Consider the following 23,448-nt stretch of genomic DNA (forward strand, 5'->3'; position numbering starts at 1 on the left):
CGACTGAAAGGTCGGCAGTTCAGCGGTTCGAATCCCTAGCACCGTGGAACGGGGTGAGCTCCCATGACTTGTCCCAGCTTCTGCCAACCTAGCAGTTCGAAAGCACGTTAAAAAATGCAAGTAGAAAAACAGGGACCACCTTTGGTGGGAAGGGAACAGCGTTCTGTGCACCTTTGGCATTGAGTCATGCCAGCCACATGACCATGGAGATGTCTTCGGACAGCGCTGACTCTTTGGTTTTGAAACGGAGAGGAGCACCGCCCCCTAGAGTCGGGAACGACCAACACATATGCGCGAGGGGAACCTTTACCTTTACGGTATTCTTGTCTTCCTTATATGCACGGGGAAAGCTGGAAAAATACGATCTTCGGGATACACCAGAAAGATCAATCCTCTAAAAGCACAAGACACAATAGATTCCCCTCCCACTTTGCCTAAATCTTGCTCCTCCTCCCCGTTGCAATTCCGTGCCTTCTTTCTCCAGATGTTTATACTGTTAGCTGGTTATCTCATGCGCTGGCTATTGCCGAGGAGATAAAAGGGGTGTAGGAAATGCTTTACGTGCCATCTGGAGCTTCTGGTGGACCTAAAGATACACAACTTTGTCTCGTCTCTCCACGTTTTTACCTAGAACTGAATCTTTCCAGATTTCCAAGGAAGCCATTCAATTTGGCAATGATCACGGTAAACACAACCAATCCTTCGCAAGTTGGTTTTCATTCCTGCTCTGAAGAAATTAGCCTCTGGGCTCTAGTTAAAAGCTTCGGGAGATAAAAGGCGAAGCAGATCAGATTTCTCTTCCAAGTCCTCTAAACAGCAAATAAATCCAAAGAGGCAGATGAGAGCGTTAACACCGGGGTCCTTCTTTTGATGCCCGGTGTTGTTTTTCTTTTACGCTCTGTTTTTTTTTTCTTTTTTTTTTTTTTAAAATAAACTTGAAAAGCCTGGCAACCCAAGAATTCACTTCTGAAGCAGGGAAGGAAATATCCGGCACATCAAATGGCACCCGATAATAGCAGGCCCTGGGACTTGACAGATCAATAAAATCCTTAAATCTCACGCTCGCTCGCTTGGTCTTCCATCCCTCGCCGGCCGTTAGAAGATGATGAAAAAAATAATAATAAATCTAACAAGGAAACCCGCAAACGTATTGTGTGTCCTTGGTCAGGAACCGGTGCCCTGCAAAGAAAGCTAATGAATTAAGCTCCGAGAGGTTTTATTTGTGGGTATTTCTGATCTTGGAAGATGGGGGGGAGGGGAGGGGAGTCCGGCCGTAGGAAGAAGCAATCGCAAAGCCTGGTATTATGTGAAGCCAAGGATGGAGCTTTTTGAAGGATAGTCATCATTATATGCTGGCAATAAAGAGGACAGCTGCGTACGGGGCATAGCTCTTGAGAAAGGCTAACCGTCTTCTACAAATGCCGTGGGCTGGTGGACAGGGTAAGAGTTTAGGAGATGACCAAGTTGAGTCTGAGGGAGGGAGGGAGGAGTCAAGAGAGTCATTATTCACAAGTGCCTTCTCGTCATGAGAGATCTAAGTCCACCTTGAATTCCTTCTTCCTTTATCTCCCGCTAATTTCCCTTGGCTGTTAGTGGTTCAGATTCTTGCGGAGAGCTTAAGGCTTACCGATAAATCTTTACGCCTGGATCTCCCGATTTCCTGGGTGGTCGACAAAGAGGAAATGATTGAACCACACTCCAAGAAAGCAAGAAGGTTTCACCACAGCTTGTCTACACAAGGACGAGGGATTCTACCCCATCAGAATCTCTTTTGAATTACCTGAAATGGGGAACACCTGAGATGTTACGGTTAGACTCCAGGAAGGAGGAAGAAACTAAAACTAGGACTAAGGCAGGCCGAGACAGGATACAAAAGTATGAAGGCTATTGCTTAACGCATTGTAAGCCGCCCTGAGTCTCCGGAGAAGGGCGGCATATAAATCGAACCAATAAATAAATAAATAAATGAAGAAGAGGAGGAGGAGGAAGACCAAGCTCTCTGCAGACGTCCATAATGCTCGGAAAGGTGGAAGGAAAGAGGAGGGACATCAGCAAGGTGGAAGGACTGTTACAGTAGTGGCCAAAATTGTGAGAACCTTTTGGGAAAAGTATATTTTTGAGGTTGGATGGCTAATAACACCACTTTTATTTTGGAGTTTCAAGATAATCCTATTCCACTGCTGGAACGGCCCAGACCTTCACCCAATTGAAAATCTCAGGAACCGACTAAAGAAACATGTTAGTCTGAAGCATCCCCGCAATAAAACCCAGTTAATAGAAGCCATCCTTCCATCTTGGTTTCACATTAGAACAGCTGCAGAACTCAAAGGCTTGGTTCCCTCCATGGGAAGAGGTTGTAAGGCCGTCATTCATGCTAAAGGTTACCCAGCTAAGGATTAACCGACATGGGGATCATTTTTGTATATCTCGTTTTTTTCTATGGGGATCACTTTTGTATATCTCGTTTTTTCTACCTCTTTCACTTTTCTTCTTTATGCTGTCACTGCTATTCTAATCACACGCACCTTTCAGTTTGGGCACTCGATGTCTAAAAGGTTCGCCATCACTGGTATAGGGTTTCCTGCTTGATCAGGGGGTTGGACTAAAAGACCTCCAAGGTCCCTTCCGACTCTTGTTATCCTGTAAACGGATTGTGCCTCTCCTCCCAAAGCTCTTGCATCGGATTCCTTCTTCCAATGGGTCTATTTGTTTTAAAATTACATTAGGCTGATATAGTTTGCGTTTTGTTGTTATTTCCACGTTTAAAACCGGATATATTTTTTTTTAAAAGCAAAGGGGTCCCTCGGATTCCCTCGTTTTTTGTTTTTTTTTTTTTAAATTTGATTTATATGCCACCCTTCTCCGGAGACTCAGGGCGGCTTACAATGCGTGAAGCAATAGCCTTCATACTTTTGTATATATTTATACAAAGTCAGCTTATTGCCCCCACAAACTGGGTCCTCATTTCACCTACCTTAGAAAGGATGGAAGACTGAGTCAACCTTGAGCCTTGGAGAGATTCGAACCAGCAGAAATTGCAGGCAGCTGTGTTAATAACAGGGTGCACTAAACCCCTGTCCTATCAAGGCTCTTTTGAGCTAGAGATCAACATCTAGAACTGAGAGACATCTCAACGGGTCGAAGCAGCTGGAAGAGCGCAGTACAGATGGTCCTCGACTTACAACGGCTCATTTAGCGACCGTTCGAAGTTACAAAAGCACTGGGGAAAAAAAATCCCGACTTAGGATCGTTTTTCCACACTTACGACTGATGCAGCATTTTCCCCCCCCCCCCCATGGTCACACAATGCATGACTGCTGGTTCGTATTTATGACGGTCACGAGATCCTGGGGTGGCAAAGTTCACTTAACCACCGTGTCAGGTATGCCATCGTCTTGCTTAGCGTCAGAAATTGCTCAATTGTAGCTGTAAGTCGAGGAAAGGGCTCAATTGCAGCCATAAGTCGAGGACTACCTGTAAGAGGTTCCTAAAAGATCATCTGGCAGCTGGCGGAAAGAGTGTTCAGGTTCTCCCAATAGGAGACCCCGTGGCCTTTGGAAACAACCCTAAGTATTATATGGGTCCCCCAGCTGAGAAAAGGCTGATCGTGACTCGGGAGTTCGACCGTTCTCCAAGCCAGGGAGAGAGTATTTGGGGTGGGGGGGTGGTTCCTGAGATATATTTTGCTTAAACATGACATTAGGCTGATAATAGTTTTGCGTTTTGGAGTTGGGAGGTCATTTCCACGTTTTCAATGCGGCAAGCGGCTTGTCGAGGCCTCGATAACCATAATTTAAGCCAGTGAGTTCGTTTGTTAGCCTGGGGACATTAAAAATAAAGTCATCATCAATGACAGGAATAACAGGGGAGGATATAAATATCCTCCTGCTCTTTAGCTTGGGGCGGTGGAAAAAAAATAAAAATAAAGCCTGCATCAAAAAGGAAAGGCTAACTTGGCCCTTAACGGAGGAGGAGGAGGAGGATGACCAGGGGGAGCGGAAGAAGAATAGAGGAGGAGCACAATGAGGAGGAAGAGGGAGAGGTAGGAGGAGGAAGAAGAGGAGGAGAAGAAGAAGAGGAGGAGGTGGTGGTAGAGGAAGAGGAAGAAGAGGAGGAGGAGGAGGTGGTGGTAGAGGAAGAGGTGGTGGTGGTAGAGGAAGAAGGAGGAGGAGGAGGAGGGAGGAAAAGAAGAGGAGGTGGTGGTAGAGGAAGAAGAGGAGGAGGAGGAGGAGAAGAAGAAGAGGTGGTGGTAGAGGAAAAGGAAGAGAAAGAAGTGGTGGTGGTAAAGGAAGAAGGAGGAGGAGGAGGAGGAGGGAGGAAAAGAAGAGGAGGTAGTGGTAGAGGAAGAAGAGGAGGAGGAGGAGAAGAAGAGGTGGTGGTGGTAGAGGAAGAGGAAGAGAAAGAAGTGGTGGTGGTAGAGGAAGAAGAAGGAGGAGGAGGAGGAGGAGGGAGGAAAAGAAGAGGTGGTGGTAGAGGAAGAGAAAGAGGAGGTGGTGGTTGAGGAAGAAGAAGGAGGAGGAGAGAGGAGGAGAAGAGGAGGAGGAGGTGGTGGTAGAGGAAGAGAAAGAAGAAGAGAAGGAGGTGGTGGTAGAGGAAGAAGAGGAGGAGGAGGAGGAGAAGAGGAGGAGGTGATGGTAGAAGTGGAGGAGGAGGAGAAGAAGAAGACGAGGAGGTGGTGCTGGAAGAGGAAGGAGACGACCAACCTTTGAAGATCATGAAACCAAATTACAAACGCTGATTACAAATTACAAACACAATTCCAACCTTTTTCAACTTACAAAATAAAGGCTGGCTTTAAAAAAAAAAAAAAGTTGAAAAGGAAAAAAAAAAAAAGAGAGGAGAGGGGATTTTTTTCCATCAACCAAATGATGGGGAGGAAAAAAAAAACGGGAAGGGAGGAATAGGATGGGGGGAACCATCCCTCTAAAGCAAATCCCGAGAGGCCTTAGCCAGCAAAACCACCAAAAACCGCAATGATTGTCCTCGAGGTTATGGGTCAAACTACTTCGAGCACTGGCATGTGAGTGCCAGGAAGGGATGCCCAGGTGTGTGTGTGCGTGAGACAGAGTGTGTGTGACACAGACCTTGCACACAATACACAACGCAGGGAGAAAGCCAGACACCCCTTCCCCTTCTACGGCAGTATCTTTCTCTCTCCCCCACCCCTAAATTTTCACTAGCAGCGGCTGGCTTGGCATCAGGATCAAGGGCTTCGTCCTTGGCCATCCCATTTTAACTTCCAACACACAGGAAACCTGCAAAATGGAAAGCAAACTTCCGAGGTTTCGGCCTTCCTGGGCTAACTAGAAAGCAGAGCCAGCAGCATGAATACCTTGGGGGGGGGGGGTGATTTACGGTTTACGGGAAAGAACGTGTGGGCGGGATCCTGGTTTTATAGTTTGGGGGGGTGGGCATGATGGCAAGGAGAAGGGGGGAGGGCTTCTCGTCGTTGGCAGATTTGGACTATGGGGCTCCGTCTTCTTAGTCCCCCCCCCTGCCCAACCTAGCTTTGGGGGCCGGGGAAATGGAGAGCTTCGCGGGCACTCTCACAAAATGGCCACAGGGTAGGTGCGGCCAATCGCAGACTACCCAGCTAGCAAAAAGGCCGAGGAAATATGGCTTGTATCCCCGCTTTAAAAAACAAAAACCTTTACAGGTGCCTGTAGATGTGGAGAAGTTTAAGGGAGCGTTCCCCACATTTTATTTTATTTTATTTATTAAATTTATACGCTGCCGATCTTGCAGTTGGAGGAGACTCTGGGCGGCTTACATTGTAATAAAATATAGAGCTATTAAAAAAATTATACTTATAAACACAGATTAAAATCACAAAAGATTAAGAACGGGAAGCTGAGAAAAATTCTAAAAACAGGAGGAGCAGGGATATTGATGGCTCTCTCTCTCTCTCTCTCTCTCTCTCTCAAACACACCCTGTTTTCCCCAAAATAAGACACCCCCTGATAATAAGCCCAATCGGGCTTTTGAGCGCATGGCAATAAGGCCAAGCGCTTATTTCAGGATTCAAAAAAATATAAGACAGGGTCTTATTTTCGGGGAAACACGGTATCTATCATATCTATCTATCTATCTATCTATCTATCTATCTATCTATCTTATCTACTGTCTATCTTCTATCCATCTATATCATTATCTACCTACCTACCTACCTACCTACCTACCTACCTACCTACCCTGTTTTCCCCAAAACAAGACATCCCCTGATAATAAGCCCAATCGAGCTTTTGAGCGCATGGCAATAAGGCCAAGAGCTTATTTCAGGATTCAAAAAAATATAAGACAGGGTCTTATTTTCGGGGAAACACGGTACACTCTTAACCCCTAAGTACAATGTTGGGTACCCAGACTATATATATGAAACATTGAATAAGCCTGACCTTCTGCTCGTCTTCAAAACTAAGTTCTGCAAAGAACTCTGGGAAATGTAGGCCTCTCTAAGCAATCAGAGTTCTTGACTTGACAGGGGAAGGAAGATGGGACCACAAGCCAACTACCAGTAGTTTAGACCAACAGAAATAAAGAGAAAGAGAAAGAGAGAGAGAGAAAGAGGGACACAGAGAGAAGAGAGAGAGAAAAAGAGGAGAGAAAGAGAAAGAAAAAGAGGAGACAGAGAGAGAGAAAAAGAAAGAGGGCGAGAGAAAGAGAAGAGAGAATGCCAATTCCCACCCCCAAACCCCCAAAATATCCAGGCGCAGGCCAATAGATGCCGCACCTTCCTTGCATTTTGGCAACAGACAGGATGAGGAGAAGGCACCAGCGGGCGCATTCTGCCAGGCCCAAAATCGGAAGAGGGAGTAAAAAAAAAAAAAAAAGGTGGGTGGGAAACGGACAGACAGACATGGCATCCAGAGAGCCTTGAATAGCCTGTAGTACCACCCCCTCCCTGCTACTGTTAATATCCACCGAGGGGAAGCAGTGCTGGCTGGCAGAGGAACAGGGCGGGCGGGCGGGCTGCGAGGGAGGGGAGAAGGAAAAGAAAATCCGGCTTGTTTATGTTGGCAGCCGCTTCCCAGCCTAATGGAAAATTTCGGCTTCGGGTGCATCAGGAGGCTGAGCGAAGGAAAGCATACAAGTTACGAAAGGAAGGCTGGAAGGAGAGGGGGGAGAGAGAGAGAGAGAGAGAGAGAGAGAGAGAGAGAGAGAGAGAGAGAGAGAGAGAGAGAGAGAAGGGGGGGGAGTCTTTCAGCTTCAGTAAAAAGACATGCTTGCACGGCACGTCCTGGGCGTGCGTGCCTGGAACTCTGTGCGAGCCCAGGAACTCTGTAAATTAAAGAGGGCGAGAAATCTCAAGCTCCAACCCCCCCCCCAAGGGCGAGGGATTTAAGGCTTTCTTGCAGCCACCTTCCTGGAAGAAATGCTGGGAGGACAAGGAAAGGGGGGGGCTGTCTCTTAAGCCCAGCTTGCCTGGCTAATGTCGTCCGTCTGTCCATCCGTCCGTCCCCCTCAGGCCATGTGAAGCATTGCAAAGGGTGGATTATGTAAGGCCAGATTATACGCTCACCAGTTTAAGAGGTCGGCTATTTATGGTGGAGAGGTTGGGGGGGGGGGGTTGAAGGAAGCAAGGCTGGCAAGGAAAGGACTGCAAAACCTCTAAGGCACGGCCTGCTTTGCACTCACCGCCCCGGGTGGAGGTCAACAGCCCCCCTACGCCCCCCCCCCTCAAAGCAACGGTCACAATTGAGGCCGTGTCTTTCCAGCTCTCTTAATTGTTTATTATTATTTATTAGTATTATTGGTTCGATTTATATGCCGCCCTTCTCCGGAGACTCAGGGCGGCTTACAATGCCTTAAGCAATAGCCTTCATACTTTTGTATAGACCTGCTTAGTAGGGCTTTCGGGCCCCCCATAGCTACCCTGTTTTCCCCAAAATAAGACATCCTCTGATAATAAGCCCAATTGGGTTTTTGAGAGCATGGCAATAAGGCCAAGCGCTTATTTCAGGGTTCAAAGAAAATATAAGACAGGGTCTTATTTTTGAGGAAATATGGTCTATCTATCTATCTATCTATCTATCTATCTATCTATCTATCTATCTATCTATCTATCATCTATTCTGTCATTTCTCTTACACACATCTATCTCTATCTATCTATCTATCTATCTATCTATCTATCTATCTATCTATCTATCTATCTACTATGCTGTCATTTCTCTTTCACACATCTATTTATCTATCATCTATCTGTCATCTCTCTCACACATCTATCTATTTCTATCTGTATCTATCTACCTACCTACCTAATCTATCTAATCTACCTACCTACCTTCCTATCATCCATCCATCCATCCATCCATCCATCTATCTATCTATCTATCTATCTATCTATCTATCTATCTATCTATCTATCTATCTATCTATCTATCTATCTATCTATCTATCTATCTATCTATCTATCTATCTGGGAGGGGAGTGTTTAAAGCTATATATAAAGCCTGCCCATCAAGAACTTGCCCCGCAGCCACACAAAATGGCTTTGACATATGCTGGAGGGCTGGAGAGAGGGAGACACTCCTCTCTGTCAGATGTGCCTATTCCGAGAAGTTTGATTTACAAAGCAAACATTCTCACGACTTCTATCTCTAGCTGCAGGCTCTTTCAGATGTTAAAAATACTCTCTTATGCCTAGAGAGAGAAAGAGAAAGAGAGTTGGAAAGCAATGCATTTTGGGGCTTAGAAACCGCTAATAGCATAGCAAAAATACCTGGCAAGGAATTAAGCAACTAGAGTTTAAGAAGTTTTGTTTTTTTTTCCCCCCCCCTCTCCCATTCCAAGCAGGCTTATTTATTCTACGTGGTCTCTGGGATTTTTGGAGACAAGTAAAATTCTTCCATAGAAAATGGCAAAAGTGGGGAGGGGGGGAAACAAAAAAAAAAAACAGCCAGTTTTGTGGCTCCTTAAAAGCCCGGTCAGTTAAAGCCGGGCAGGTGAAATTTTGGAAAAATTTGCAGGTCTGGGCCAAACCTCGGGACAGGAGGGTCTCGAATGCGTCGTCGAGTGCAGCTTTAAAGAAATAAGAATTGCCGTTCCCAGGAGATGTGGTTGGGGGCAGTGGTGAAATCCAGTCATATCTATCCGGCTCGTGCAAACCGGTAGCACCGGCGGTGGGAGGCTCCGCCCAGCCACCGGGATGTCATTACATCCCTGTTTTTGACTCTCTGCACATGCGTGGAAGGCTCTTCGCATGCACAGAAGAGGCGCGTGCACTCACATTCCCAAACCGGTAGCGAAGGTAAGCGCATTTCACCGCTGATTGGGGAGGGAGAGAGAAACCCCCCCCCCTGATCTTCAGTTCATCTATATCTATGCCAGGGGTCTCTAACCCCTGGGCCACGCATACAAGCAAAGCCCCATCCACGGGATGCAGGCAGCATGCAAAACCACGGTCCACGGAACCGGTCCCTGGTGCCACTGATCTAAAGCCATAAAACGATCTGGTTTTGATTTAGTTTAACATGCGAGAACTGGACCGATGCTTTGATTTCAGTACCCGGCCTAGCCTGAGGTGTGCCCCTCTCCCACAAGATATACTGGGAAAAGGGCCACTAAAATCACGCAGATTTATTCCAGACCTAGCCACAGCAAACAGAATTGTGGGCACCATGTTTCTTCTTTTTCTCTCTCTCTTTCTCTTCTCCAGTTACCAAGTTCATTAACTACTATGGGAACTGTCATCAATGACACCCCTGTAAATTAGTCAGCAGCTGATATGGACACAACATATCAAGCAGTTCTTGAATGTGGAAATGCCCAGTCTTTAGAGCAATTAAACAAACAAACAAACAAACATGTGCCAGGCCATTTGAAATATAATAAACCAGAGGGCAGGATCCTTTAAACTGTGTGTGTGTGTGTGTATGTGAGTAAATGGGAGGCTCAAGCTTGGGTGAAATTAAACAATTAAACCTTTGTTTGTTTGGGTGACATCTGGGAATCTTTTCAAGGGGACAGGAAACGGTTCTTTTGGGGGGCTTTTGGGAGCTCTGTTTGGAGAAGAGAAGTTAAGCAAAAGAGGCTTACACAGTGGGAATTAAATTCCATGCACTGTTTGCTCCTCCCGGCTCCTGATGGAGAAACTTCAAAAGAGGGGTTTTTTTTTTTGCTCTGCTACGTTGTCCGGTGAAATCCGAGCACTTCCGGTTCTCTAGGGTGGCTCAAGTTCTAAGTCAAGGGCTGGATTGAAGCATTTCAAAAGAGACGGCTTCTGAGGAAGTGCAGAGTGCTCTTCCACCTGTCCCCAGCTCAAGCTCCCTCATCCTGGATTAGAGCCCAGTGGTTCAAAATGGCAATAACCAGAGTGTCCTTGCCCATCACCCTGCCAACAAAAGAGCGTATAGTCAAGGCGATGGTTTTCCCAGTTGCAATGGATGGCTGTGGAAGTTGGACCATAAGGAAGGCCGAGGGCCAAAGAACTGAGGCCTTTGAACTCTGGTGCTGGAGAAGACTCCTGCGAGTCCCTTGGACTGCAAGGCCATCCAACCGGTCAGTCCTAGAGGAGATCAACCCTGACTGCTCTTTAGAAGGCCAGATCCTGAAGATGGAACTCAAATCCTTTGGCCACCTAATGAGAAGGAAGGACTCCCTGGAGAAGAGCCGAATGCTGGGAACGATGGAGGGCAAAAGAAGAAGGGGACGGCAGAGAACGAGGAGGCTGGATGGAGTCACTGAAGCAGTCGGCGTGAGCTTAAATGGACTCCAGAGGATGATGGAGGACAGGAAGGCCTGGAGGAACGTGGTCCATGGGGTCGCGATGGGTCGGACACGACTTCGCAACTAACAACAACAACAAATTCTTCTCTTGCAAGTTTGGACTGTGCCACGCAAAACCTCACAAAAATCCTGACCCAGGGGTGAAATCTACTTACCTTCCCAACCGGTTCGGAAGTGCATGTGCCGCGGGCCACGGGCATGCTCAGAGGGTAAAAAACAGGTTACTTCTTGGTTAAAACCAGGAAGTAACGACGACTGGGCGGATGGGCGGAGCCTGGCGCCGCCATTGCTACCAGTTCTCCGAACCGCCGGCCGCCATCGCTACCGGTCCGAACTAGGAGCATTTCACCCCTATCCTGACCCTCTTCATCCCCTCAATTTCAAGCAAGAGGAGGAAGGGGAAAAGAAGCAAGGAGAGAAGCAGTTTTTCCCATCACAGTCTAATCTAGAGCCCAGAAAATCAATAGGCCTGGAAGGGACCTCAAAGGTCTCCTAGTCCAACCCTCTGCTCAAGCCAGGAGTCTCACTCTATCCTGATGGAACCGTTGGGGTCCCGTCTATCTCCTAAAACCCCCAGCGATGGAGTTCATCTAAGTTACCTTCTAGGCATCAAAAGTCCCCAAACTGTGGTTTTTAAACCTTGAAACGTAATCACGGATCGCCACAACAAGCTCGTGTCTCCTGCCTTGCCTCTTGGCCTCGACGCCGACGTTGAGAAAGGCAGGAAGCAAGAGATGACGTTATCCAAGGGGGGGGGGGGAAGTCACTGCTAGGCGGCACCTATCAAATCTGTAGCATCTCACCCTTAAACAGTTCGGGCCTCGAGCAATTTTTTTAAAAAAAAGGCAGACTACTCAAAACAGAATACACAATGTTTGCCTTTTTTACCTTTCAGCCTTTTATGGAGTTGTAAGATAAAATAAGATGCAAAACGGGTAAGTAAATAGGGGGGGGGGGAAGGGAGGTTGCATTTAATCAAGTTCATCCCGGTTTGGTTTTTAAAAGAAGAAGGAATGGCGGTGCTGTAATCTAGACAAGCTCAAAATCCCAGAATTCTCAGCCTGGCCGGGACAGCCTCTTTCCCCAGAATGCAACTGGCCATTTCCATAGACAGATATATAGATATATACATCTATATATCAGTGGTGGGTTTCTAATGTTTTTACTACCAGTTCTGTGGGCGTGGCTTGGTGGGCATGGCATGGCTTGGTGGGTGTGGCTTGGTGGGCATGGCAGGGGAAGGATACTGTAAAATCCCCCTTCCCACCCCACTCCAGGGGAAGGATACTGCAAAATTCCCATTTCTTCCCCACTCCTGGGGGGAAGGATACTGCAAAATCCCCATTTCTTCCCCACTCCAGGGGAAGGATACTGCAAAATCCCCCTTCCCACCCCACTCCAGGGGAAGGATACTGCAAAATCCCCATTCCCTCCCCCACTCCAGGGAAAGGATACTGCAAAATCTCCATTCCCACCCCACTCCAGGGAAAGGATACTGCAAAATGCCCATTCCCTCCCCACTCCAGGGGAAGGATACTGCAAAATGCCCATTCCCTCCCCACTCCAGGGGAAGGATACTGCAAAATCTCCCTTCCCTCCCCACTCCAGGGGAAGGATACTGCAAAATGCCCATTCCCTCCCCACTCCAGGGGAAGGATACTGCAAAATCCACATTCCCTCCCCACTCCAGGGGAAGGATACTGCAAAATTCCCATTCCCACCCCACTCCAGGGGAAGGATACTGCAAAATGCCCATTCCCTCCCCACTCCAGGGAAAGGATACTGCAAAATTCCCATTCCCACCCCACTCCAGGGGAAGGATACTGCAAAATGCCCATTCCCTCCCCACTCCAGGGGAAGGATACTGCAAAATCTCCATTCCCTCCCCACTCCAGGGGAAGGATACTGCAAAATCCCCATTCCCTCCCCACTCCAGGGAAAGGATACTGCAAAATTCCCATTCCCACCCCACTCCAGGGGAAGGATACTGCAAAATGCCCATTCCCTCCCCACTCCAGGGGAAGGATACTGCAAAATCTCCATTCCCTCCCCACTCCAGGGGAAGGATACTGCAAAATGCCCATTCCCTCCCCACTCCAGGGGAAGGATACTGCAAAATCCACATTCCCTCCCCACTCCAGGGGAAGGATACTGCAAAATGCCCATTCCCTCCCCACTCCAGGGGAAGGATACTGCAAAATCCCCATTTCTTCCCGATCAGCTGGGACTTGGGAGGCAGAGAATAGATGGGGGCAGGGGGGGGGGGGTGTGCAGTCAGAATTTTTACTACCGGTTCTCCAGAACTGGTCAGAACCTGCTGAAACCCACCTCTGATCTATATCTATATCTATCTACCCACCCCATCCCACTCCACCCCCACCCACCCACCCACCCTCCCTCCCTCCCTCTCTCTCTCTCTCTCTCTCTCTCTCTCTCCATGCATCGGCCTGTATACTGAAGCCCCCCCCCTCCAGTTTTTGGCAAGGAGGAGAAAACAGGGTCTGGCGGACGACAGCTGTTTCCCAGGCCAGATGGGAAAAAAAAACTGTCAAAATAATTTGAAAATATTCCTGTTCGTTTCAGAGGGACATGCAAACCCTTCCACCCCCACTTCCCCAAAGATCTGCTCACAATATACTTGGAAAGGCTGCAGGGGGGAGAGAGAGAGAGAGAGAAAGAGAAAAAAAAAATCCACAATCCACCAGTTCCCAGGGCTGCTGTTTGTTTTAGTAAGCGTGCCCACGGTAGGGTTGGTGCATGTGTGTTAAAAGTTCGCTTCTCCAAAAGCCGGTTTTTCCGTCCCTCCAAAAAGAGAAAAGGGTCATTAAAATGCAAATTTTTGTTCTTGCCCTCTTCCCTTGATCGCCCATTTGTGGGTCAGGGCAGCAGCGGTGACACAACACGAACAAAAAAAAAAGAACAACTTTGTAGGAAGCAGTTTCTCGTCCCCAATGGATTGGAGGGGAGGGGATGGGGGGGGGGGAGAGATCCGTGTGTCAAAGCCGCCATTAATTCCGCACCGTTGACAGCTCCTTGGGTCATAGAACGGGGAATTTCAATAGATGCCCTTTGTACCAGGGAGGGGAAACAAAAAAACAACAACCCCCCCCCCCCCCCCCGGCCAGGTCCCAGTTATTCAATTAAAAAGAAAAGCGTGAGTCACAATCACAAGAACTTCCTGCCTCCGTTCAGAGCAAGCAATCCACAACAGGCCGGGCTTGTGCAGTACTGTCCCCGAGCCGTTTTATTTAAAAGAATTCGTCCAAAACCTTGGAAATAAAAACGCCTGAGCCGCCACAAAAACACCAGAGGAGGAAAACACACCTTTAAAGCTGTTTTCACCTACGCGGGATGGATCACCACAAGAATCCAGAGGCACTAGATAAAAACACTAGTGGATTTAGGCCCATTCCAACCACCTAAAATCTTCTGTTGTTTAGTTTAGTTTACTTTATTGTCATGGCACACGGTACGACGAAATTAAATGCCTTCTTCGGTGCACGTTAGAACTATTAACAATAAAAATACAAACATACATATCCTTTACATTCTATATCACTGAAATTGAAAACCCGATATTGCACTATACCGTAGAATTCAGTATGGTTATCGCCCTGGGAGAGAAGCTGTTTTTCAGCCTTATTTGTCCTTGTTTTTAGTATCCTGTACCGTCTGCCAGATGGTAATAGTTCAAAAAAAGAAAAGAAAAAAAAAGGAGGGGGTGCCCAGGATGAGATCTGGGGTTTCTCTTGTCTCTTTTTTCCAGCAGCATAAGCAGGGCACCCCCTCCAAAATTACATCCAGATCATTGGGGGGAAAAAAACTCTGCACATGTCAAAGGAGAACCAATCCTGAAATCAGCTGACAAAACCATGCCTTGCCAGTCGCCCAAATCAAGGAGAACGAAAGGACCACGATCTGATTTAACATCTACCCAACACAGATCTGCCCTTCCCTGAGGCGCAACTAAAACAGCTTTTAACACTGCCGTCCTTTAAATCACCAACCTCTTCCTGAGTTTGCAAAAAACGCTCAATTATGACTCCATTTCCACTTCCGACACGGGGTTAAACAAGCTGGGATCGATCCCAGAAGTTCTCGGGGAGAGACGAAGACTTCCCGACAAGCCAGCGGATCTCAAAACTCCGACGGTGTCTTTGCACAAGCAGACGCAAATATCCCCAAAACATTCGACCGAAGGCCCATCGAGGGTTAAAAAAGGCTCCTCCGTCACAGCAAATGGAGGAATGCAGAAAGGCATTTTAGCCAGAGATATATGTGTGTGTGTGTGTGTGTGTGTATGAAACAAGTTACATAAAAGTCCAAGGATACTCACCGTCTCCTTATTGGGGAGCAATTCTTTTCGGATCCTGAAAAAGTTCTTGCCGTACTGCCGGAGGCCTTTAATGAACCGCTTCTGTGATTAAAAATAAAAATAAAAATAAGCATGTCAGCAGGGCCTGGATGATGAGTGAGATCTTTTCAATCGTACAAAAAAAAAGGAATCTGAGGTTTAAGACCTGCAGAAAAATACGTTAATATACATTCCACCGCTCATCCATGCACTAATTTCCACATCTGGCCCTGAAATTGTTTTTTTTAAAGGGTTGTTAAGAAAAAGAAGATACATCCTTCTTGATGGCTGTTAGGAAGCCAAGCTGCTGATTCCAGGGAAAACAACACAGGGGGGAAAAAAACTCAAAAGCGCCTTATCTAGTTCCAGGTTAAACGGAGGAAGGAAACGATTAGGGGTGGTGGGGGGAGAGGAGAGGAAGGGGAGGGAAGTTTTCCCATTTTGAGAAAACCTTGGGAAAGAAAAAGGGGGGGGGTTGTTTTGGCAGCTGGGCAGGGAAAGGTGTTGTTTCTCCTTTATTTGCAACAACAAAATAAACATATTATTTACAAAATAAATACAAATCAGTTTAAAAAAAAAGATTAAAAAGTAGCTTTGCCGCAGGGAAGAAGAAAAAAAAACAAAACAAAACAAACCCCCACGTTTGTTTTTCCTTTTTTTAAATAAAAATAAATCGCAAACAAGGGAAAAAAAATATGTATCCTTTTTGCATGAAACATATTTGCAGTTGCAGGATGGAGCCAGAAGCTGCGGAGGGAAACAAAACTTTTTTTTTTTTGGCAAATAATCCAATTCTAGCCAAACAACCCCCCTCCCAAACACCTCCTGGGGTGGGGTGGGGGGAGAAGATGAAAAAGTGGGGGGGGGGGGAGAGGAAAAGAGAAGAGAGGAAAAAGCAGCTTTCCCGTTTTCCAATCCATCTTGCAAAAAAAAAAGAAAGAAGGAAAGAAAGAAGGAAAGAAAGAAAGAAAGAAAGAAAGAAAGAAAGAAAGAAAGAAAGAAAGAAAGAAAGAAAGAAAGAAAGAAAGAAAAGCACGCCATCCTGCCAAAAAGGGGGCTTCCCGGGGACCCCTCCCCAGAGTTGCAACAGGGCTGGGGCTTGCAGCCGCCACCCCCTCCCCAAAAAAACCCCAGGACCCCAAAGCAGAGCTGTTTGCAAAAGAGAGAGAGAGAGAGAGAGAGAAAAGGAGGAGGGGGGAAAAAGGAAAAAAAGGAAAGGCAGAGATTCCCAACCTGCAAAAGGGGCGCTTGCAAAGAGAAGGGAGCCCAGTCCGGCGAGGCACAGGTGGGCCCTGAGTGGGAGGGGCCACGGGGAAGGGGAGGGGGGGTTCCTGATCGCCACCGGGGAGCCTCTGACACTACAAAGGGGGAGGAGGGAGGGAGCGGCGCCTTTAAACATGTGATCCGGGAGCCGCGCTGGGCGCGTTGCAAAAGGCGGCCTGGATCGCAGCGCTGGGAAAGCGGACTCTCCGCGCTTGGGGAAAAAACAAAACAAAACTGTGACCTGGATTTGGGAGCCCGAGGTGCAAATGAGGTGAAGCGGGGGGGGGGGGGGGGCATTGCAAAGGTTGCAATGCAAAGGATGGAGGGGGGGGGAGTTTGCTTGAATTAATTTGCACTATTATTATTTTTTTTACAACTAGCTCAAGGCTGCAAAACCTTATCCAAGGGGCCTCCTTCCTATTTTTTTTTTTCCTCCCCGTCACAACGACCCTGTAAGGTGGGTTGGGTTGGGTTGGGCTGGGAGAGGGACGGTCTTATTTTTTTTTGTTAAATATTTTTTTTTTTAGTATTTTATATCACGTGTTCCACTTCTAGGTTGAACAGTGTGTTTTCTAGGGGTCCAAAGTGTTAACATATAAACATCATTGTCATGATCATATATATATATATAAATATATATGCGATAATATCAATCGTTATTGAAAAGTATACTATTTTCCACTATAGTATCGATTATATAACCAATCAGAATATTTACTCATCGGTTTTTTTCTTTCTCGTGTAATCCATATTTCACATAAATCCACTCCTCTAACCTCGGTTATCTGCCACTTAACCATTTATAGAATAGCTCTCCCATGTCATAAAATATAAACAGTCTTCTTTTCCTTTGATTTTTAGGGTTTTTAATTTTTTTAAAATTTTTATTTATTTTTATATGCCGCCCTTCTCCAGAGACTCAGGGCGGCTTACAATGCCTTAAGCAATAGCCTTCCTACTTTTGTATATATTTATACAAAGTCAGCTTCTCTTTCTTTCTTTCTTTCTTTCTTTCTTTCTTTCTTTCTTTCTTTCTTTCTTTCTTTCTTTCTTTCTTTCTTTCTTTCTTTCTTTCTTTCTTTCTTTCTTTCTTCCTTCCTTCCTTCCTTCCTTCCTTCCTTCTTTCTTTCTCTTTCTTTTCTTTTTTTTAAAAATTTGATTTATATGCCGCCCTTCTCCGGAGACTCAGGGCGGCTTACAATGTGCTAAGCAATAGCCTTCATACTTTTGTATATTTTATACAAAGTCAGCTTATTGCCCCCACAAACCGGGTCCTCAATTTACCCACCTTAGAAAGGATGGAAGGCTGAGTCGATCTTGAGCCTGGTGAGATTCGAACTCGCAGTAATTGCAGGCAGCTGGATGTTAAATGCTGCCTTAGTAAGAGGCATTACCTTATCTTATCCATACAGCTTAACTTATTAGCTTTAACTTATCCATACAGCCTGACTAGGTTGACTATCTTAGCTTAGACGCTGAGCTTGTCGATCAGAAAGGTGGGCAGTTCGGCGGTTCGATCCCTAGTACAGGTCTCTGGCGTGGGCAGGGGGTTGGACGAGCTGACCTCCAAGGTCCCTTCCAACTTACTGTTAAATTTCTGCACATTCCAGAATTTTTTTGATTATAATGTCATCTGTAAGGGTTAAGCGGCCGATGGTCTTAAATCGGCACTTGGGAGCCCTCGCTTTAGACCTATTTGGCCACGCGAGTCCAGATGTCCAGACTAAGAATGCACGCCTGCTTAGTTCACCCATGCCTTGGGGTGTGTTGTTGCCTCAGGTCAACTGACAAGCATTCCTTTGCAAATCACCGGTCTGTGGGCAAGGCCTTTTGGTGGGGGGGGAAGGGGCGTCTTTCTAATGAAGAAACAATTTGATTTGGGCTCATCTCTCTGGAAATCAGATTTAACAGATTTAATTTAATTTAATTTAATATTTAAATTTATATACCACCCTTCTTCCAAAGGACTCAGGGCGGTGAACAGCCATAAGTAAAAAAACATCAAATACAAAATATAAAAACAATTTAAAATGAATTAAACAATTTGGCCCGACCGTTAAAATCCCCCATTAAAAATCCAAATTAAAATACACAATTGGAGAGATCAGGCCAGATTAACAGATTAACAAGAGTTGGAAGGGACCTTTGCAGATCATCTAGTCCAGCCTCCTGCCCAAGCAGGAGACCCTACCTCTGCCTCTACCTAGGATCGAACTCGCAACCTCCTGATTGTGAGGCAAGAGCTCCACATTGCTTCTACCAGCCCGGCTCATCCACCCCTTGCAATCGGCTACTTTCAAAGCTTTAAATCAGGGGTGTCCAACCTTGGGGAAATTTTTTTTTTATGACTTGTGGACTTCGACTCCCAGAATTCCCCCAGCCAGCCAGCCAGCAAGAATTCTGGGAGTTGAAGTCCACAGGTTCTTAAAAAGTTGCCAAGGTTGGACATCCCTGGCTTAAATGGAGATTGCGGTGCTCTCTGCAAAATCATCCCGTTTAAGTTTTGGGCTGCCTCGATACCAGGGCACAATGGGGACCCCAAGCAGCCTGTTAAGGGGCTTTTTGGCCTGTGGAGGAGTCACAGATCACTATATTTAAGAGTTGGTGGTCTAAAGAACTAAGGAGAAACTTCCTGACAGTTGGAACAATTAATCCGTGGAACAACTTGCCACCAGAAGTTGTGAATGCTCCAACACTGAAAATTTTTAAGAAGATGTTGGATAACCATTTGTCTGAAGTGGTGTAGGGTTTCCTGCCTAAGCAGGGGGTTGGACTAGAAGACCTCCAAGGTCCCTTCTGACTTTGTTATTCTGTTCAGTCCGAAGATGCCACAGTCCTCCTTTGACGGACTCTTACAGAGGAAGACTTCTTTATATTTATTCTTGTTTTATCACTTGTGCAGAGGACAATTTTTATGCGATTCTCCCAACTCTTTCCTCCATACCTAGCTGAGTTTCTGGGATTTTGTTTTGTTTTGTTTTTTAAATCTGCAGGTGGCAGATAAAAGAAAGGACTTTTCCACGTCTTGTTCAGAATTAAGGTGCATCGCTCAGCAATCTCCTTGGTGGCTCAGCAGACTAATTAACATCCACTTACATCTGCTGCCTGCAATTACTGCAAGTTCAAATCTCACCAGGCTCAAGGTTGACTCAGCCTTCCATCCTTTCGAGGTAGGTAAAATGAGGACCCGGATTGTGGGGGCAATAAGGTGACTTTGTATAGAAAAGAACACCGCTTAGGGGGGGCCCGAAAGCCCTACTAAGCAGGTATATACAAAAGTATGAAGGCTATTGCTTAAGGCATTGTAAGCCACCCTGAGTCTCCGGAAAAGGGCGGCATATAAATCGAACCAACCAATCAATCAATCAATAAATCAATAAATCTAACCCACTAATTTTTATTTTTTTTAATTTTTCTCCTAAAAGATCTGAACTGTTTTCTGTTTGACTTTAGAGACCTGGATAATTAAACAACAACTGCACAGACAAGACGAAAGTGCCAAAAAAAGAAGAAAAAAAAAATTAAGACGACAACATTCAAGCTAAATAACCCTGCAATCTTTACTGCAGTAAGAACTCATTTAAAAACCATCCATTTAACTAAGTGGCTGTAATCAATTGAATAACTAAAAAGGAAAAAAAGACACAGGAAGGAATCAGTGTTATTATTGAAGACTTGGTAGATTATCCCAAACACTGAAGCATATTCCAGGAGAAGGGGGAGGGGGAGAGCAGGGGGAAAATGTTAATAGTTCTGTTTAATCACAGCTTAACAATAATTCATTTTACGTCTGATTATCCGGGATGGGTCTACGATACAAGGTTGGAGCCCAAAGGGGTTTGGATCAGGATTGCAGGCGCTCCCTTTCAATCTTCAGTTAACAGTAACAGAGTGGATCAAAGGGATCTTAAGAGGTCATCTAGTCCAACCGCTTCTTCTGAAATATCTTTAGGATGTTTCCCCCACCCCCAACGTGGTTGGCTTCTCCAATCTATTGATTTGGTACCTGCGGCTTCAATATCTCTTAAACCCCACCCTTCCCCACACATACACATAGATGGGGGGGGGAAGTTTCCCGTTGCTGTCCTACTCTAGATGAATTTTCATGGCCCAATGTAGTGCCCAGTTTGGATACCCTGTTTCCCCCAAAATAAGACACCCCTGATAATAAGCCCAATTGGGCTTTTGAGCACATGGCAATAAGGCCAAGCACTTATTTCAGGATTCAAACAAAAATATAAGACAGGGTCTTATTTTCGGGGAAACTCGGTATCTATTCTATCTATCTATCTATCTATTCTATCATCTATCTGTCTATCTATCTATCTATCTATCTATCTATCTATCTATCTATCTATCTATCTATCTATCTATCCATCCATCCATCCATCCTGTTTCCCCCAAAATAAGACACCCCTGATAATAAGCCCAATCGGGCTTTTCAGCGCATGGCAATATAAGGCCAAGCGCTTATTTCAAGATTCAAAGAAAAATACAAGACAGGGTCTTATTTTCGGGGAAACTCGGTATCTATTCTATCTATCTATCTATCTATCTATCTATCTATCTATCTATCTATCTATCCATCCATCCTGTTTCCCCCAAAATAAGACACCCCTGATAATAAGCCCAATCGGGCTTTTCAGCGCATGGCAATATAAGGCCAAGCGCTTATTTCAAGATTCAAAGAAAAATACAAGACAGGGTCTTATTTTCGGGGAAACTCGGTATCTATTCTATCTATCTATCTATCTATCTATCTATCTATCTATCTATCTATCTATCTACCTTTCTATCTATTATATCTAATCCATCTGTCTGTCTGTCTGTCTATCTATCTATCTATCTATCTATCTATCTATCTATCTATCATCTATCTATCTATCTATCTATCATCTATCGATCTATCTAGGAAACCACAGCATCTGCCTGCCTGCCTGTCTGTCTATCTGTCTGTCTATCTATCTATCTATCTATCTATCTATCTATCTATCTATCTATCTATCTATCTATCTATCTATTCTATCTATCTATCTATCCATCCATCTATCTATCTATCTATCCATCCATCCATCCATCCATCCATCCATCCATCCTGTTTCCCCCAAAATAAGACACCCCTGATAATAAGCCCAATCGGGCTTTTCAGCGCATGGCAATATAAGGCCAAGCGCTTATTTCAGGGTTCAAAATATATATATATAAGACAATATATATATATAAGACAGGGTCTTATTTTCGGGGAAACATGGTATTTAAAATACTAACTTGAGGCCCCTGAATGGTGAAGGGGTTGACTGTTTCCTTCTGCTGTGAGAAGAAAAGGAAAAAAAGAAACCCAACTTTTAAAAATAACCTTTTTTAAAATAGACATCCCTGGTTCTGGTCTTCCTGCTGTGTCTCCCCTCCCCAAATTCCACATCCTGTAATTAAAACTGGTTTGCAACCTTCTGGGAATAACTTTCATCTTTACCCAAGGAGCAGGGAAGAAGCTGACAACACAACACAACACAACACAACACAACACAACACAACACAACACAGGAGGGTTTTAATCTATGGGCCGGGATTGTCGAGGGTCCTGTCCACACTGGGATCAAGGAAATTGGCCCCTTTGCAAGGAAGCAAAATTTGGGGGAAAAAAACCCACGAGATGAAATGCTCTAGTAGTTTAACCTCTTCCAGCAGCCCCCCCCCAAAACAAAGGAAACCCTTAATTATTTTGCAAAAGGAGGAGATGCACACACACACACACAGCACCTTCCGCGTCGACCTAAAGACATGGCTCTTTCAGCAACATCCCTGATCTGCCTGTGGATTTTAACTTGGGGATTTGGGGATTTTTAATATTATTTAATTTTTATCTATTGTCGGATTGTTTTATTGTTGTGAGCCACCCCGAGTCCTATGGGAGAAGGGCAACATATAAATCTGACAAATAAATAAATAAATAAATAAATAAATAAATAAATAAATAAATAAATAAATAAATATTATTTATTTATTTATTTATTTATTCATTCATTCATTCATTCATTCATTCATTCATTCATTCAATTTATATCCCGCCCTTCTCCAAGTGGACTCAGGGCGATGCACAGCCAGAACTAAAACACATACCAATACAAAATTTAATTTTTTTAAAAAAAGAATTATATGATTTTGGCCCAAAATTTAAAACATTCAAACTAAAATTTAAAACATTCAAACTAAAACTAAAATACATAAATACACCCTGCGCCCCACACTTGTCTTGCAAATCTGCCTTTCTGGCACTTCCTCTGGCAACCTTTTAATGTCTTATTTATAACCCCCGTACCCGTTTTTTTTTAATTATTATTATTCTAAGCGATGCTGCTGCTGTGACAAGCAGGACCGAGGTAGATTTATGGGGGCGGGGGGGGGGGTCTATTTCTAAGGACTGTTGGAGGGGGGGGGATGGACAGGCACAGGGGAGGGGGCTCTTTTGGAACGTGGCACAGCTGGGCATCACACCCCCTTTATAAAACATTGGCATGAAGACATTCAAACGGCCGGGGGTGGGGGGTGGGGGGATCATCGCTCTGCAAAAACCCAGTTGCCATGGCTATGGATGGGTGTCAACACAGCCGCCGAGGGGGTCTGGGTCTCTCCCCCCCCCCGCCCCCAGTGTCGATGCTCCTCTGTGTTCCCACCGCGACGTAATTTATAAGGGTCTTTGGTCTGTGTCCCTGCCACAATGTGTAAACAGTGTGGAGGTTTGGGTGGGGGGTGGGGGGTGGGGACACGGACAGTTGTAAATAACCGAGCTGGAGTTAGGAGGAAAGCACGCCAGGCTTCTGCATATGTGAGGCCTCTCGGACGGCGCCCCCCCCCCCCCCCCGTATTTTATCTCCCGAAACAAATAGTGTTGACAAGATACACAAAGTCATTACGTTCTGGCTAACGGAGCTCTCTCAGATGGCGCGTTTATCAAGGTAGCGAGAACGAGAAAAGCCGCCGCTTGTCGAGGGAGGAAATGGGTAGCGGTAGCCGCCAAGGATTGCAATCGGGGCCCCCTGGAAATTGGTGTGTGTTTGTGTGTGTGTGTTTTCAGATGGTGCCATTTTGTTCCCTCCCAGATGC

The 23,448-nt window shown here is 45.6% G+C and overlaps 1 protein-coding gene across 3 annotated transcripts in view; it reads right to left on the minus strand.

Annotated features, from left to right (window-relative positions):
- RERE (arginine-glutamic acid dipeptide repeats) overlaps positions 1 to 23,448 on the minus strand; it is a 79,104-nt gene that overhangs the window by 33,058 nt on the left and 22,598 nt on the right. For all 3 annotated transcript variants that reach the window (XM_070956248.1, XM_070956247.1, XM_070956245.1), the window contains exon 4: positions 15,064 to 15,144. In XM_070956248.1, the coding sequence (XP_070812349.1) occupies positions 15,064 to 15,144 (81 nt within the window). The remainder of the gene's footprint in view (positions 1 to 15,063; positions 15,145 to 23,448) is intronic.

This window comes from Pituophis catenifer, unplaced genomic scaffold (assembly GCF_029215685.1).
Source record: "Pituophis catenifer annectens isolate HBS135680 unplaced genomic scaffold, rPitCat1.0.hap2 SCAF_18, whole genome shotgun sequence".
Taxonomy (NCBI): domain Eukaryota; kingdom Metazoa; phylum Chordata; class Lepidosauria; order Squamata; family Colubridae; genus Pituophis; species Pituophis catenifer.